General features: G+C 45.6%; 6 protein-coding genes across 6 annotated transcripts; 3 read left to right on the top strand and 3 right to left on the bottom strand.

The window, feature by feature from the left end:
* Window positions 1-882: 882 nt before the first annotated feature.
* On the top strand, window positions 883-2598 carry AOL_s00054g879 (uncharacterized protein; the record flags this gene model as incomplete). Its single annotated transcript, XM_011122195.1, has 2 exons — window positions 883-1370; window positions 1452-2598. The coding sequence occupies 2 exons, from the start codon at window positions 883-885 to the stop codon at window positions 2596-2598; spliced, it is 1635 nt and encodes a 544-aa protein (XP_011120497.1).
* A 963-nt stretch (window positions 2599-3561) lies between these two features.
* AOL_s00054g878 (uncharacterized protein) lies at window positions 3562-5358 on the bottom strand (the record flags this gene model as incomplete). The annotated part of the gene is made up of 1 exon (XM_011122194.1): window positions 3562-5358. One exon carries the CDS (start codon window positions 5356-5358, stop codon window positions 3562-3564), a length of 1797 nt encoding a protein of 598 aa, XP_011120496.1.
* A 1800-nt stretch (window positions 5359-7158) lies between these two features.
* On the top strand, window positions 7159-8388 carry AOL_s00054g877 (uncharacterized protein; the record flags this gene model as incomplete). Its single annotated transcript, XM_011122193.1, has 1 exon — window positions 7159-8388. The coding sequence occupies one exon, from the start codon at window positions 7159-7161 to the stop codon at window positions 8386-8388; it is 1230 nt and encodes a 409-aa protein (XP_011120495.1).
* A 1430-nt stretch (window positions 8389-9818) lies between these two features.
* Window positions 9819-10826, top strand: AOL_s00054g876 (uncharacterized protein; the record flags this gene model as incomplete). The annotated part of the gene is made up of 1 exon (XM_011122192.1): window positions 9819-10826. One exon carries the CDS (start codon window positions 9819-9821, stop codon window positions 10824-10826), a length of 1008 nt encoding a protein of 335 aa, XP_011120494.1.
* A 1034-nt stretch (window positions 10827-11860) lies between these two features.
* On the bottom strand, window positions 11861-13243 carry AOL_s00054g875 (uncharacterized protein; the record flags this gene model as incomplete). The annotated part of the gene is made up of 3 exons (XM_011122191.1): window positions 11861-12157; window positions 12244-12302; window positions 12376-13243. The coding sequence occupies 3 exons, from the start codon at window positions 13241-13243 to the stop codon at window positions 11861-11863; spliced, it is 1224 nt and encodes a 407-aa protein (XP_011120493.1).
* A 640-nt stretch (window positions 13244-13883) lies between these two features.
* AOL_s00054g874 (uncharacterized protein) lies at window positions 13884-15483 on the bottom strand (the record flags this gene model as incomplete). The annotated part of the gene is made up of 2 exons (XM_011122190.1): window positions 13884-14165; window positions 14245-15483. The coding sequence occupies 2 exons, from the start codon at window positions 15481-15483 to the stop codon at window positions 13884-13886; spliced, it is 1521 nt and encodes a 506-aa protein (XP_011120492.1).
* Window positions 15484-17137: the final 1654 nt, after the last annotated feature.

The following is a 17137-nucleotide window of genomic DNA, read 5'->3' as shown; positions in this document are numbered from 1 at the left end:
CCCATCTCCATCTTCGCAACACACTTTGCATCCCGTCGATCCCGCAACACGGCTGAAATTCAGTCGCCTGTCTGCCGTGGCTCCCATGCAACACGACCCTTTTGATTTATCTTATCATCCATCCTTCTACTAACAAGTATACTATCAGAAGTAAGTAAGTACTTCAGTAAGTAATCTCCACGACTCTATAGCTCCCCACATGTCAAATTGACAATCTTCCATTCGACAGATACTAAATTAATATGAATGCACAGCGCGCAGAAGTATTCTATCTAACCGAACCTGCAATCTAAGCTTACCAAATGCCGAACACGAGGTAGAACTGAAGCTGACTCAATCATCAAACCAATGCAAAAAGTTCAAAAAGCTGGGACCTGGATTCGAGGCTAGAGACCTATAGCAAGCCAACTTAATACCCTCATACATATACATATGCACACACATATGTACATATACTATCGCTATCATCGTCGGTCTGTGCGGACGACTCAGCTATCGCAAGTGGAGAAAATGGATCCAATATCGAGTTCACTAAGCCCAAATGTGCAATGCTCTACAGAAATGACTCTCCCCTGCTGTCAGCAAGATGCCGAACCTGCCGCGGTCGTAAGTTCCATACATAACTACCTTGTAAAGCTTGTATTCAAATGCTGTACAAAAAAGCTGGGGGGAAAGCTTAAATACCCCGGATTGTCGAAAAATCGCAATAGCTTTCTTCTCTAAGAAGTACCTACGACACTATAAATGTTAACCTGCGCGGCTGGCTAACGTTATTATTTTGTTTGTATATTGATATCCTTTCTACTTCAGCTTTTCTCTTAGATTAATATTTTATCTTTTTTTATATCCATCTTTTTTAATTCCCATGTTCGGTTGAAAAAAATGAAGTTAAACGCTTTCACTGTCACGGCCATTATCGCCATCCCATGCGTCACTGCAACAGGCGGTAACAATTTCACTCGCCGCTGCAGCCGTCTTCTCCAAATCTTCAAATTCTCCAATACAAAAGTCCTCACCTCTGGCTACACTCCCAAAGGCACAAACATAACCTATCCAAACCTTCATCCAACATGTGGACAAAACTGGGTAATCGCGGAGACAAATATGTGTCGCTTGACTCTAAACGTCACTACAAGTTCAACTTCTAATGTAATCATGGAAGTCTGGATGCCTGAGGATTGGAAGAGTTCAGGACAGAGATTTGCTATGACGGGGAATGGAGGGGTTAGTGGGTGTGTGACTCTCAGTGATCTTGCTTTTACAGCTTCGTTGGGGTTTGCGGCTGTGGGACATAATAATGGACATGATGGGACTTCTTCGGCACCGTTTCTGGATAGACCTGAGGTTATCAAGGATTTTGCTTGGAGAGCGTGGGTATACCCTTCTATTATACTACTCTCTGATAATCAAAAATGAGATTTATGCATATACTTATTATTGGATCTAAACAGCACCCTCACAGCCACCCAAGTAGGCAAAGCCGCCACGAACTTCTTCTACCAAACCTCTCTCACAAAATCCTATTACTGGGGTTGTTCCGGGGGCGGAAGACAAGGCCTAAAAATCGCCCAAGATTTCCCCGAAGAATACGACGGAATCATAGCCGGAGACCCAGCCGCCGATTTCCACCGTCTAGTCGCGAGCGGGCTATACTACAGTTACCAAACAGGACCTCCAACTTCTCCGACATGGTTAAGCTTCGAACAATGGAAAGCCGTTGACGCAGAAGTTCTAGCGCAATGTGATACCATCGATGGCGTTGCGGATAACGTCTTGGAAGATCCTTTGAAGTGTAAACCTAGGTTTGAGAATATGCTATGCGGCCAGTTGGAAACTTGGGGTACACATCAGTGTTTAACAACCGACCAGGTTTCTGCGGTTGAAAGGATATATTCGCCGGTGTATGGGAATAAAGGACGGTTCTTTGCCCCAGCTGTTCAACCCGGTAACGACCAAGTATTTGGATTCTATTTAATTTACGGAGCTCCCTCGGAGCTAGGGGAGGAATACATCAGATATGCTATTAAGAACGACGCAACCTGGGAACTCCCACCTACGCTCGATGAGTTTCTTGATATAATGGACGACCTCCTCGATCACGATCCTTATAAAACCTCGGCCAACAATCCAAACCTAACACCACTTAAAAACAGCGGTCACAAACTCCTCGTCTATCATGGTACAAGCGACGGTTACTACTCCCACGAAAACACCATAAAACTCTACGAAAACACTGCAAAAAACATGACGTTGAAAGCTAGACAGCTCGACGATTTTTACAGACTATTCCCAGTCACTGGTCTAAACCATTGTAATGGCGGAAACGGGGCATGGTATTTTGGAGGATCCGGCCAGAACGGTCTTGGTATTTCGGGTGTCAATCCGAGTGAGAGCATACTCATGAAGATGGTCAGATGGGTAGAAAATGGAGAGGCACCGGATACAATAAGAGGATACCAGATTAATCCAGCAACTGGTAAACCAGCCGGCGCGATAAGGGAGCATTGTAGGCATCCATTGAAGAATACGTACAAGGGCAGCGGTGATCCATTGTTGCCTGGGAGCTGGGAGTGCAAGTTAGGAACAAAGTATCTGTGATCATACACCAATCTTAGATTCCTGGAAGAGATATTAGAGCCGGCAAAATTCGGCGTAGTTGAGGGTCTTTGTGGTGTGATCGATACCTATATATAACGAAAGCAATTGTGTGATTATTAACTAAACAATTTATTTACTATGAGAAAACATTTTACCGACTCCAGATGGCACGACTCCCAGAGCCCACAAAGGGAAATTTTTATACACTTATCGCTTATATATAGCGCTATATATAGCGCTTGAGAAACTAAACTATCACTCGGTCGTTCTTATGTTTTGCATGCTTACTATAGTCATGTAAGCTTAAGTACAGGCAGATTTCGACACTATGTGGTATATTTATATTTACGTGTTATAATATTATTAAATACACTTCTTTGGATGTCTGCCCATTAACTAGAAAGAACTACCGTACTAGAAGAAAGAAATTTATCTTATTGATACAGTATTGGTACTGTTTTTAGCCATATTTATACAATAGGGATTAGAACCGTATTGAAACTATCATAGTTAAATTACCACAAATATATCGATTATATCGTGTTGTCCGCGGTTTACAGACCAATTCTATAAATATAAAATTTGACTGTTTAGTTTAGCTTCCTTTTGGCATGTATGGCATCTGATATTCCCTTTTCTATTCCAACTATCTAATCTTACAAGTTTATAAAAACTTAGATCTATACCAGTCTCGGCACTAAACAACTTGTGCTCAGGATCTATACATGCATATAGTGCAGTTGCAAAGTGCATCGGACAGCGACAAGGAGTAGGAAAAATTTAAAAAGGAGACACGCGAACAGTACTTGGGGTCCCTGGAACCGGCTACCCAGACAATTTGTGGCAAGGAAAAATTCAAAAAAAAAAAAAAAAAAACATACGCCGGTCCGGAATCTAGATGCTAAAGGATTTACGATATCGATATCGTTAATCCTTGCAGCACTCCTCCGACTCCCCCATCCCCTATGGGCAAACTTCCGAAGGGATCAATTCTTTAACTTCGGCAAGTTGCTTTGCCCACGGGTCCTCCCCCATCAATGCCACAATTTGATCGTCCCAATTGAAATAAGCCTTGGTGAATTCTTCAAATTCAGAAAAAGTTTTTACGAAATCCTCGTCAAGTTTCCCCAAAAGCGAGAGACCGCCGGCACTTCCACAGTCTGGAACTGGCTGCTTGGGCAAGAAAAACCCAACCAGGTTAACGTTGGTTTCCACTTTGTTGATCTCCGGCATACTCTTATTAGCCATATCATTGGCGTAAGTTTTCTCAGCCCCCTCGAGGTCCTCTTCATCGGCGTCACCAAGCCATTCCGAATCTAAAATATACTTGAAGATATCGATCGCCGGAACGGTCATCCCTCGGAGAACAACAATGGCGAACCATTCTATCAGAAGTGTAACAAAAGATTCGAAATATGGACTTATTTCGTGCGGCCACCGCGATCTAGATTCTTCGAAGTTAGAAATTGCCTTCAGAGTCCCGAGATACTGACCGAAGGCTTCGCTTTCCTTTTCGGAGCAGTTCAAGGGCACTGGATGCACGAACACTTTCGTTATGTCAAGGTAACCGTCCAGAGAAAGGGAGAATATAATGTCCCATATCGCGGATTGTAACCTTGCACGTACATACGTAGCATATACTGCACAGTTAATCTCAGCAGCATCATCGGCCCACGACGCTGTAGCTGATCCGGATTCCCCGAAGCCCCAGTCACAGTGGACGACTCCCGCTTTACTACCTTGAGCGGCGAAAGGTGCAAACAGCGTTCTCATCCGTGCTACTGCTCGCTCTCTAGCGGGCCTTGACGAAGCGTAATTCGGAATCATGTCCAAGCTTGTAACAACTGAGTCGTTCCTTCCCGGCCATTCCCTCCTCCCTCGTCTCGAAACGGTGGAGGGATTGTAAGTAATATCCTTGAAATCCCGGAATAGTACGTCTTTTACAATACTGTTGAGGTTTAGACCATCTCTGAAGAAGGAAGGTACTGAAGCTTCTTTTGGATCGGATACCTTTCGTTGGACCTGATCCTTTATATAGTTCTCATGCTTCGAGACATTCCACGGGCCTGCACGGTAGTGATAACCTTGCCTAGCTAACCCCTCCCCCGTTAGGGAACTAGCCATGGCTTGAATGAAACGACTATTCCGTCGTCGCAGAGTTCCTGTCGGATGGTGCGCCCATGAAAGTTTCTCGGCCGCACACTGGATATAACGAAATGTCTGAGGACATTCCGAGTATGCTTTCGCGAACCGGCTTGAATGGCAAGCTGAGAAAGCGATATTGACCTGTACGCCATCATTGAACTCTTCGGTGGCCTTAACTAATTCGCTCGGTTTCAAGAGCTCCTCCCCAAGCCTTAAACCCTTGTGGTTTCCGTGCGATAAAATCCAAATGCTGACTGCATCCCCTGATTGCGCGCTCAGAGACTTTTCCTTAAGCCAATCTAAGAGATAACCCTTGATTCGTTCCTTCTCGATCTGCTCATAGAATGGCGCCCGCATTTCATGCTGGCGCTTTGTATAAGTAGCTGTAGCTGCTGTCGTACTTCGGAACGCCCCAAACTTTATACTATCGGGAGTCTTAGGATGGGTAAAGTACTCATCAGTGGGATAACAAGAAACGAAATCTCCACCGACTCCGCTCTCCTTCAATAAATTACAAAGGCCAACAAAATCGCCAAAAAACCATGAATCGGCTCGTGCATTGTAAGCGCCGCAGAGGACGAGGTGAAAGTTTTTGGGGGGCCTGCTTTCATCCATATTGCAGTATAATGAATTCGCGATGCAAGGAGATTTCTTTAGAGGTTGAATTTTATATTTTGTAATTATAAGATGCTTTAACTCGTTCGTTCCAGTTTTGCAGTAGTGTTGGTACCATGGTTGTATCTACGAAATATGTTCCGATGAGGAGTCCAGTGGAGTTATATATACACAAATTTAGCGATATATTTAATTAAGGCAACTAGATCTAGGCTATAGGGCGGGTCATTCTTAGAATTCTCTGTCGATTAGTGGCAGCTGTACAAAACCACGAGGCGGCTGATCCTGCGCGGGTCGAATCCGATATAGTGACGGTATCGATCGATATCTGCGCAGTTTCCAGCCGTTTCGCCCTGTAAACACGTGTGTTACCAGATCGATCGTGTACAGGTTTGCTCTATACAGCATGAGCGTATATAGATATCAACAGACTGGGAAGTCAAATTATCATTAATAGATTTAAGTTCTGTACGACAGAGATAACGGAATTCGCCGTGGTAGATCGATCGATCTAGATTGGTTCCTTATACTTGAAGGGTGCTTTCAGACGTATGTGTATCTAAGTAGGTATCCACTGGTCTGGAGGTACCCACTTGTTTCATCGCCAGGCCAGGCTCAACTGTAGATGTAGGTATCTGCTGACTGAAGAAGTACTGCGGAAGGCATTATCTAGTAACTACTGGGCACATACAGCTAACATATGAGTGTGGTTACGTAGAAGATTGTAATACAATATACGAAAAGAGCATTCCCCGAACAGATACCGGGTCGGTTCATAGCAAATTCTATTTATCGCTTGGGTACGAGATAAAAATATATATTGGTCGTAGTGGTTTTGAGTCGCCAAACGTTACCCGGAGGTTCCTTTGAAGATATTCCAAGTATATACGAGATTAAATTTGCTTCATAACTGTCTAGTTATATTTATAACCATAAGGCCCAGTACATGAGCGTGAAGTACACTTCATGCATCGGAACGTGGTGTTTCACACACTATAACCGCGAACCGCAATCTTGCTAGGTCGAGGTTGGGCAATGCAATGGCGACTTTGCGTCCCTTATACCGTCGATGTATGAAATGCGTTTTGCTATCGGGAGGAATTCGAGGTCAAAGGTCGAAAAAGACACGGTAGAGAGGGGCAAGTATCGAGAATAGGTACTTGCCTGAAGCGCTCAAGTATCCAATTGATAAAATGAAAAAATATATTATAATATATACCCGACCCAGCAAATGATGGTTCGTAGCCTGCTAGAATGCCATTTAATGTCGATATCAGTTGCAAGAAGACCGAAGAAAGTTTCGAAAGCTGAAGAAATTTCCCGATAGCCAATTGTATTTTCGAGGCCGGGTGGCTCAATTTGCATGATCGACAGGGTCAAATCAGCTCATGACAAGATTACCATGGCGAGCGGTACTTGGCCGCCAAAATAGAAATACCAGGGCCTACGGCTATATTTTAGACTATAGATCTAGACGTGTTTAATTTGCACCAGTAGGCAATAAATCTACAACGTCCGGTTTGAGTTGTAATGAGGCTAGCGCAATGCATGGTTGTGCGATGGTGGTCATGCGGGTGCCGGAATGCTTTTGCTGTGTCTTCAGCATGGGTCTCAAATCCAGCTATTGCATCCGAGAAAAAAAGAGAGAAAAAACGAAACCCACGGGAGACTGGAACCCAAACCATGCACCTCCATTTACCGGTACGGATTCCCATACGTCTGGTTGGACGGCCATCAGCATCTCCCAGAAGGGTAAAAAACGCATCATCTCAAGCTTATAATTGGAGAAACAAAATAATTATGAAGTCTCCACTTTCGGGGCCGGTAATATCGCCGCCGTTAATTAGGCACCTAGTTGTCGACTTCGACCAGACCCTCACCCTTCAAGATACCCTCTCAACTCTAGTGACGGCCTCGCCGCTACCTGATGCAACGGAAATATTCAAGAACCACCTGACAAAAGCCTATATCGAGGACTATGTCTCCCATGTTAAGGCATACTCGCCCGATCGGAATTCCGTCCTCTCTGAATTTGCATTCCTGTCGAGCCTCCGCGCCATCGAAAGAAAAAGCATAGAACGGGTAGAAAACTCAAATATCTTCAAAGGAATATCCCAAACGGCCGTATCGCTTGCAGCGAAGAAAGTACAAATACGCAGGCCAGCCGAATTCACAGCGTTGGTCTCGAAGGTACTGTTACACCCAGCCGCAAAAGTAACGGTTCTCAGTGTCAACTGGTCTGCTTTGTTTATCCGCGAGGTGTTGAATTCCATGAATTCGGACGAGGGTCATTCAAGCCACCACAAAAGCTTAACCGCACCGGAGTTCGAGAAAGTGGAGATTATCGCAAATAACTTGGTGCAGGACAACCAAGGTTTCACGACAGGAAAAATTGACAGGTGGTTCCACTGTCGTCGTAATAAAAGCCGGCTCAACGGTGTCGATAGTGGAGATGATAGTAATAATGACCATGGGATATGGACCGCGGACGATAAGCTGCAAATACTGAACGGGCTCCTTGAGATTGAGGGGCAGTTTCGTGCGGGAATGGGTTCGACGGACACTAGGGATGTGGATATTGATATGGATACACTAGGTACCGCTGTGGATCAAGCCAACAAGCACAAATTTCCAACAGAAACCACAACAGACACAGTAACAATGTCAGAATTGGAAATTGAAGACCAAGGAACCAGGTTTGCTAGTTATAACATCTATGTGGGAGACTCGCCAACGGATTTTGCCGCGTTATTAATGTGTGGGAAGGTGCATGTCGGGTTTATTATGGGTGGGGAGGGGGAGAATAAGTCTTTGTTAGATACGTGCGAACGGACTGGGGTCAAGGTGTTGGAGAGAAAGAGAGTTAATGGTGAATGTGGAGACGCCGACGATTGCGACGCGGAAGGCCCGGTTGAAACATATGGGAAGAGTGGGTTAAGGCATCGTGATGGAGATTTGAGAGTTTTGTACCGGGTTAAGGGGTGGGCAGAGATAATAGATTGTCTACATCACCCCGAACAATGGCATTGAATGAGCAGAGCCATTGTATTGATAGGTTTCTTTCGGCCGGTAATCCCAAGTCTTTGGAGGCTGATGATTTGGATCACACACCAAAATTTTGGGGCCTTGGAGGCTTGTCTTGTCTCGTCACAGACATTCTGCGATCCGAACTTGCAAGCAACATGAATCTTCATCCACTCCTTTTCCATTTCGTCAGCCACTCAATCATTTCAATATCAGACGTCCATATTATGATATGATAATGAGCAGGCATCTTGCGACCAGTCTGCCGAAAGTTGCTTAGGCTTTGACGCTAGCGTGGGCGATAACAGAGAGCTTTGAACGAGTGAGCCCGCTAAACTCGGACGGGCATGTGATGAGATTGGGCTTTGCCATCGCCTACCGAACCGCTCTTTTTGTCTTTTTGTGTGTGAAATAATGGATGTGGGCCCGATAGTGCTAGAAAGAAAAAAACCGACTTGAGGACGAAACCTGGCTGTTCCAGGCTGTTGACTGTTTGAAGAAGCCATCGACGATGACTTAAGCTTACCGCTAATATACGTATATGCGGGTATCGAGGCCTGTGAGAAGTTTGAAGAATGCAGAAGCTAGCGTACCATGTCTTCGGGTGAAAGCATGCCCGAACTAAGGCCAGGAAGAGCAAGAATATCGCCCTTCCCAGCAAGCTAATCCCTTCCCCCCCAGCTAGCCTTTGGGAACCGATTCCGCAGGCTCCGTTTGGAAGCTGGGCATCCCAAGGGAAGCCCGCTTTTGATAGGCACACGGCAGATGTCGTCTGCGAGTGGCCCAATTGTGCCAGCATTGTCCCGGTCTGCAGAATCAGGGCGAGGGAGGATTGGAGGGACAAGAGGTATTTAATGCAATGCAGCTGCCCAGATGGACGCACACCGCAGACAAAAAAGGCGAGAAGGAGCAGTCCCGACAACCAGGTATCCCTCCTCATTTGGCCCAAATTCTGCCCAAAGCTCGCCAGTCTGTGGCCATCCCAGCCAGCCAGCACAAAGTTTCCCAGTCCGGTGGTACCGGAATCTCCAGGTTCCATTCTTCCTTTTTCACCCAACAGGGCCTTGATTTTGCCGTTAAAAGGGACAGCACAGCACAGCAGCACAGCACCAGTTAGTTAGGACCAAGCACAAGCACATGCTGATGATAGTTTTGGGGGGGAATTCTGCACCGACGTCGACCTTTGTCCTCCCAACGAATCGAATCGATCCGAATCTAATGCGACCTGAGTTCCGATAAACTGGTGCCATCGCCACTGTCACGGTTTTTTTTGGGTGGCGGCAAGCAAGAAGTTGGTCTGTGTGTGTTGTTTTGGGGGGGAAAGAAGGCAAAGGAAAGCAGGAATCAAGCAGAGCACTGAGCTTAGTTAAAAGCAGACCTCCTCCTTCTCCAGCATTCAGCCCTTTTCGGGTCCACCTTTCTCCGCATTTTAATTCATGGTCGACACCGACATCTGCTGCACCGTCGACGGCAGTTTAAATTCTCCGACCTTTAACGTAGCCATTTTATCCGATCTAAATATCAACGACTCCAATATCGACATCGACGTCGACACCGGGAACGAGATGCCGCTCGATCTCCTTTCCCTTCCAGACGATGTGCTCCTTATGATCATGTCGTTCTGTGACATCGAACGTCTACTTAACCTTCGCGGTGCCAACTCCCGTTTCAACAATCTTCTTTGCACTTATCCACGTCAAATATGCGATCAAATCATACGTGCTCATTTCCCAGACCCTTTTATTGGTCACTACTTTCAAGAACTCACCGACTTTGAACTCTGTTATTGGAATCTACAATCCCGCTTTGACGGTTATGATTACCATATTCGACAGCTCAAACGTTTCGGTGCTATCGAGGGATACCTCGAAGCAGTTGAGGAGATCCTACACTTCTTGACTACAAAGCCTCCAAAGATTCCAGGTCAGCACTTCAGCATCAAGGGGCTTCCGAGACCGAACTCGGGGACGAAGAGATGGGTTCTGATATACTTCACCATGCTGTATCATCATAACACTCTTGATCTTTCGTTCCTTCAACTGCATCGCCATTGGCCACAATACGTGCTGACTCCCACCAGCGAAGGTGGTTTGCGAACAAATACCATTCCTTACATATACTCGCAGCAGTGGGAAGATGCAGTCGATTGGGTCGAGCGTGTCCTTATGGCTAAGATATGGCGGACGGTCTCTTCTGCTGACGTTAACTCCAGCCTGTGGAACTCCCCGTCCGAAATCTTCCCACTGTTAAGAACCTTCGTGAGACATACTCATCCCGAAGAGCTCAAGGCAGTGGTCAGTTCCTGTTATTCTTTGGAGTGGACCGGCAGGCTGGATAAGCAGGTCTTGACAGATTTTCGTTTGAGGATGTTACCCTTTGGCGACGTTTGCGAGACGTGGACGAGGTTGTATAAGGGCACTATTCATGACAAGAACATTGTCTAAGATAGGTTCTCTTGAGGTCTAACACCTTTATCAATTCGGGCGGATATCTCCTCTCGTCTCGAGAGTTGATCTTCATTGTACGATGTTTTTTTTTTTTTTAGCTGTGGCTTTCTGATTTACTGAGTCTTTTGACCTGTCTGGTTTTAATATTTGCGTCAGTCTTTTAGCATGGGAGGTTACTTCACGATCACACATACGGTCTCTCCGACTAGAGGACGTCTCCGGGGGTATAGATATCCTTCAGGCTCCGGTATAGAGTCTCTGAAGGATATACGAAAAACGAGACACCATCTTCTACTCGGCGAGACGGTTAGACGATACCCTGTTTTTTTATGGTCCCAGGACCGGTTCGGTTGGGCTACGGAAAAGAATGATCTTCTTTTGCTCCTGCTTGATATCTTCATCTTGGTCAAAAAACCTGGCCGCTCGCTTTTACCTGCACACACCTTTCGCAACGACCTTTGTCTTTCCTCGATTCTCAAACTAATTCGCTCGGGCGGTTTATTTCAACGGTTTCTCAGTGCGGAATTGCTCTTGCTCTTGCTATTTAGCCATCGAAATTGTATTTTAACCGCCTACGTGACGCCTTAACGACCTCAAACTGTGTTTGTATGCATATAGCTGGAATCTTCCACCTTTTACTTGAATCTTTCTCTTCCTTTTTGTTCTTTCTAAATTTGTTTCTCTCTGGCTTGCACCGTTCTGCTTTCTACTAGACAGTATCACCATGTAGTAGTCTGGTTTACGAGACAGTTCGCCCGCCTGTGCCCTCCCTTGAAATTTTAGCTAATTCTATACAAACACCATCTCGCTTCCATTAAGAGCTCACTGCTTTAATATTATAATTCCTAGCAATTAACTTGGATGCCTTCAACCCTCGACATGGTTTCCCTGCCTAATCTTATTAACATCCACCTCACAAACCGCAATCGTAGAGTTACACGTAGCACCAAGAACCCGCTTTAAAACCATGTAACGGATAACGGGACGTTTTTAATAAACCTAACTGCCCAAACCCTTGTTTGTGCGTGCCATTAAATTTCCACCCTATAACAGGGTACTTCCGCAACAGTCGTACCATCTTCTTCCTCCCAGAACATAACCTGATACCTCGCAGCCGACATCTGCGGTAACCATTTAATATTCGCGCGAACAACGCCTTGTACTCGGACTTGTCTTAAGTTCCGACAGTACTTGCCGAGTAATCTGATATCTGTGAAGACGTCATGGTTGTAGGGTGGCGTGAGGGGTGCGATACCGAGAGAGAGGTGCATGAATAAGGAGTGGAAGACGAGACGGGAGCCGCTTCCTAAACTGTGTAAACTGGGGTTCTGGCAAGATTGAAGGGTGGGAATTAGCTATGTCCTAAGGTTTGAGGAGGAGAAGAAGATGCTTCTGCTAAAGATTGGGGACATACCAGTGGCCGGTCAATCCAATACTCAAACACCTCGAGTTCGGGGAACACAGCTGCGAGTTCTTATCAATAAGTCGGTAGAGTTAGTTCTTATATATGCGACTACTATATATGTGGAAGAACATCCGCACGTACTCTGTAAATCAACCACATCCAATGTCCTCTGTATTTTTAACTCTCTAATTCCATTTGCCAAACCACTTTCTAATCCAAGTGCCATAATCTCCATTACAAATCCCTCGGTCCGTCCACGGTATTCCCAGAGTTTACTCCCATTTAGCTCTGGTGCTCCAAAGTCCCCCGGATGCACAAAACTCAACTTCCTCAATCCTGTTGTTTCTGCCACCGCCACAGCCGTCTTTGTGATTTCGCCTTCCTCGTCTTCTTCAATAATCGGGATTTGTGGTTGATTATCCCCCAATGCAATCACCCACGTGGAATTTTCAGATACTGTTAACTCCTCCAAATACACCAAATTGATCTCTTCATCCTCCTCACAATCAATATCGATTGGTGTATGCCATCTTGGGTTTGCGAATATGTCGTTAAGTTCGATATCATTGATGGTTATTGATAATGATCTTAAGCGGGGTATCCGTCTCATGATACGCCGTATAAAGCTAAATACTACTTCAGGCGGGGCATTCGGTCCAAATATCGTATCCGCGAGTCTTCGTAGCGATGGTTTGATAGCGGAGTGTATACGCAAGCTTCCAACGTATGACAGTATTCCTTCATCTGTAGATAATGATTTGAGAGATAGGAGATCGATGTCTTCTTTGAGGTCAACTATTAGGTTTTGGAAGATGTATGGGCGACATATTTCCCGGAATCGACTGCATGTTCTTGATAGTCCGTCGAGGATTGGCGGCTTCGAGGTCCGTGTTGCCTGTGTGGTATTCCGAGTATTGGATTTGCTGTCGAAGAGGATTTCGCAGATTTGTATTAAAAGCTCTGTGGGGAGCGTCGAGAGTGATGGTCTATATTCAGTGACTGAGGGCATTGAAGGACCAGTTGGTTCTGATTCTAAGGGATTTTTTTTTTCGTGAAAGATATGTCTCGGAGAGTTTGATGTTCCAGCGAGAGAGTATATACAGTTATGGCTGATAGTCGACTTGCAGAGATTTTGGGGTCTTAGATTTCATAAACAAAAAATAATCTGGGGAAAGGATTTCTACCCGAAAGGAAGGAGATTGGTTTTTTAATTCGAAAAAAAGGTACCTTAACTCCTTTTAATCGATCTGCGGGGAGCTCGCGCTCTTGTTTTCGCAAAATATGGTTTCGATACGATGTTCCGGCCGAACGGGATCTCGACACGGGAAGTCTAAAACGCGAGACCAAGGCGGAAGGCTTGTATTTTTCGGTAAACGACGTCATGCAGAGCCTTGGTATCAAGTGTTCTAGACCATTTGGTGGATGGATTTTTAGAGCGGAACGAAGTGATATTTAAAAACGAAAGTTATGCAAAGTGTAAACTCCAAATGCGCCGCACGACCAAACTAATTCTAGTTACATGTCTGATGCTACGAACATCTCAAGCATTAGCCAGGTTACAGAATTCTTTTTTGCTGTTCTGAGAAGTGTGTTTCATAGGGTCTTTCCCAAAGATCCCTCCATAACGGGTATGTGCACATTACGTCCCCTTAGCTCATTACCAATGCCGTTAGAAATTTTCTATAATCGCCACTTGTCTCACCATGTACCCTGTCTTCTAGATTTCGGCGATAGGTTTCCTTGTAGGCACGCTTTACGTTGTCGAAATGTGCTTTGTTCCATCTATATTTTACGATCCGATGGATCAGTAGAGAGTCCCTTGTCCCGAGACCCTTCATAGCATCTTCTAACAGCACTGCATCACGTAATGCCTTGTCCATTCCTCCTCGGACAGCATAGAGTAGGGCTTGTTGCATGTGGCCACTGAATTTCTATTTGAAAAAAAGAATATGGGTTAGTATACTCGGTATCTATTATAAAAAATTAGTAGGGTGTTAAGAATAATAATACCTTCTCAATCATCACATCCAATCGACGATTATACATTCTCTCATAACTGTGCGCAATAGCTCCGATCTGTGCATCATTCTTTAACAAGATGGTGCTATAGACTGCCTCTTGGTGTGCTCCACCAAATACACCCGAAATACCAGATGTACCAACACCCTCGATTGCCATTTGGATGTTATAAGCGTCCTTCTCCGCCTGTGCGATATCCACTGGTGCACTTTCATCTGCTCTTCTATTTCCAAGTGCAAATACAAACATAGTTTCCGTCTTCAGCGAAAGATCGCCACGAACATCTGCTTCAAGATCTCGAGAAAATGTACGCGTGTAGGCTTTCTTAATGGCATCCAGGTCTGGCGGTGAGCGACATAACAGTACGTCGTTTAAGACCGACTCTGTAGTTCCAGGTCTGTGAATCGCATCATGTATTGCATGTACTTCCTCCATAAGCGGACCTCGAGCTACGGATAATAATGTTTCACGAAAGTTCCCGCTCGTCTCCTTTTTAAGATCGGTCAGGAGTTCCCGACCATGTCTTTGGCTGAATGCACGCTGTACGCTGTAAATTGCAAATGGTGTTTGGAGCTGTGCAAGAACACGGATCAGTGTAGCCTCGTCGGTGCCAAATCCTTTCATGGCCCTTCGAAGTTCGTCGGCTTGTTGGCCGTATTGCATGGGATTGCATTGAGGTGGTTCTTCATAGCCCGGTGATGGGACACCGAAACCGGGTTGGAATTGGCCGGGGAATTGCGGTCGGTTTTGGGGCGGATATTGACTATTATTATAGGGGCCGGGAGGTGGTGCACCATATGGCGCGTTTGGTGGGCCACCGTAGCCACCAAAAGGTTGTTGCTGGGGCGGTGGGGGGCCATAACCACCTGGACCTTGTTGGTTAGGTGGGTAAGCGCCATATCCGCCATTTTGTGGCTGCTGGGGGTAGGATGCCCTGTTATTGCTATAGTCTGGCTGTGGGTAATTTGGCTGCGGAGATGGTGCGTATCCCTGGCCATATGGCCCAGGGGGCGGTGGTGCAGAATTGGGATCGAAATAGGTATTTGCCGAACCACCGGGTTGGTAGTATGAACCTTGATTCTGGGCCGGTGGGAACCCTGACGGATGTGGAGGGACTGGAGGGGCCCCTTGAGGTTGAGCATAATTTGGCGGGGGGTATCCATATTGGTTTTGTGGAGGGGGCTGGCCACCAGGGCCGCCATAGCCGCCTGGGTACTGCTGGTATGACATCCAGTTGCCGATTCTCTATTTGTTCGAATTCAAGTATGTATATAACGAGCGTACTGTGAATGAACGGCAGCTTTGGTTTACTATATATGATAAAAGAGAATTGTTAATGAGTGCGCACTTGATCGAGATATTTGACGTCGAGGTCATGATCACCTTGGAAGTTCGAATCCGAAACATACAATGCAAAGACGCTTGACGTCAGAAAAATGTGTTGCTTTGTGGTCGATTTCTTTGTGTCACCGTCGACGGCAAAGGGATCCAAATCTTCTTTCGATCAGAGCCAAATACGGCACATAAACTGCCTATATCTCTATTATGTCGGACTCTTGCTCTGAATCTAATAGTTCCCCTTTTTCGAGCTCAAAAACCTTTATCGGTGCTGTTGGACTGTAATGTCGAATGCGATGCTTCGTTCGAAGGAGTATGTATGTCGGATGGTTGGTTAATCACGCATGGAGGGGCCACGCAAGGCCCAAGGTATTTAAGCGGGCGCTCGGAAAACGGTTCGGTCTAGTCTGACTGGCACAGTAATTCAAGAAACTCATGCAAGAAGCCGCTAGCTAGAAAAGAAAAGACAAAAGAAGGCGAAGGCCGGGTGGCACGAGGCTGCGCTGATGACACTTCAAGCTTTCAGTTGGGCCCGGTATATCTTCTGTCATCGAGGAGGCATTGCAGCACTGCATATGCGCCTGCTCTTTCGCTTCCTCGGAAGAGTCTGCCGCACGTGGATCGTTCCTTTTGAGACTAAAGCCGAAGTGGCAGGGTTCGGGCTATTTCATGGTGCGTCATTGTATTGGGAGCTTGTCGTTATGACGGGGGCTATGCTTGTGGCGGACAAATCATATTCCATGGCATCTTCTGAAGCTTGATTACGAATTCGACACACATCGGCAATTATTTGTATTTTTGGCGCAGGAATAAATGCAAACTATGGCAAATTTTGAAGCTTAAGTAAGTTTAGGTCTTTTTATAATTTTAAATTGTGCTTCTGAACCGTTGCCACGAAAATGAATATTTTCATCGGAACTTCCCTTGTTCAAATACACTACCTAGGCCTTCCCGAGATCCAAATTTTAGAATTCATGGTATTTTATAAGTACATATTTAAGACACACTCTAATTCTCAGCTTTTCCCCTTAGAATTCGGAGATCCATAGCTAGAAATGTTAAACAACTTGAAATGCCTCGCTCCGGCCTGGGCGCAGGCTTTAGATATATAGATTTAGTTAAATATTTCGAACATCGACGAAGCCTAAAACTTTTAGTTCCCCATTATAATCATCACTAAATATAGCTAGGCTCATGACATTCCGCTTAAGGCACACTTTATCTCGTTTAATTAGAATCAAACCTCAACAATGTGCGTATGTACAAAAGCCGTGGCGAAACCCGGCCGCACAACTTATCACCTGAACAATCCCAAGTGAAAAGATCTACATTCTACGGGATGAAAACGTGCGCGGACCAAATCCGCGGGACCGGATCTGTGGGACATGGAACCGGATCTGTGGGACATGGAACCAGATCGGTGGGACATGGAACCAGATCACCGTGATAAGGTGATATCCCGATTTGATCAATTGAGGACGGGGTTGTCTCAAGGAATTGATCTCCTTGCGTAAGGGGAAGCTGTATATACCGGGTAACCGGTAAA

The sequence above is a fragment of the Orbilia oligospora genome (genome assembly GCF_000225545.1).
Source record: "Orbilia oligospora ATCC 24927 unplaced genomic scaffold scaffold00054, whole genome shotgun sequence".
In the NCBI taxonomy this organism is placed as follows: domain Eukaryota; kingdom Fungi; phylum Ascomycota; class Orbiliomycetes; order Orbiliales; family Orbiliaceae; genus Orbilia; species Orbilia oligospora.
This window is presented reverse-complemented; position numbering and strand designations above follow the sequence as displayed.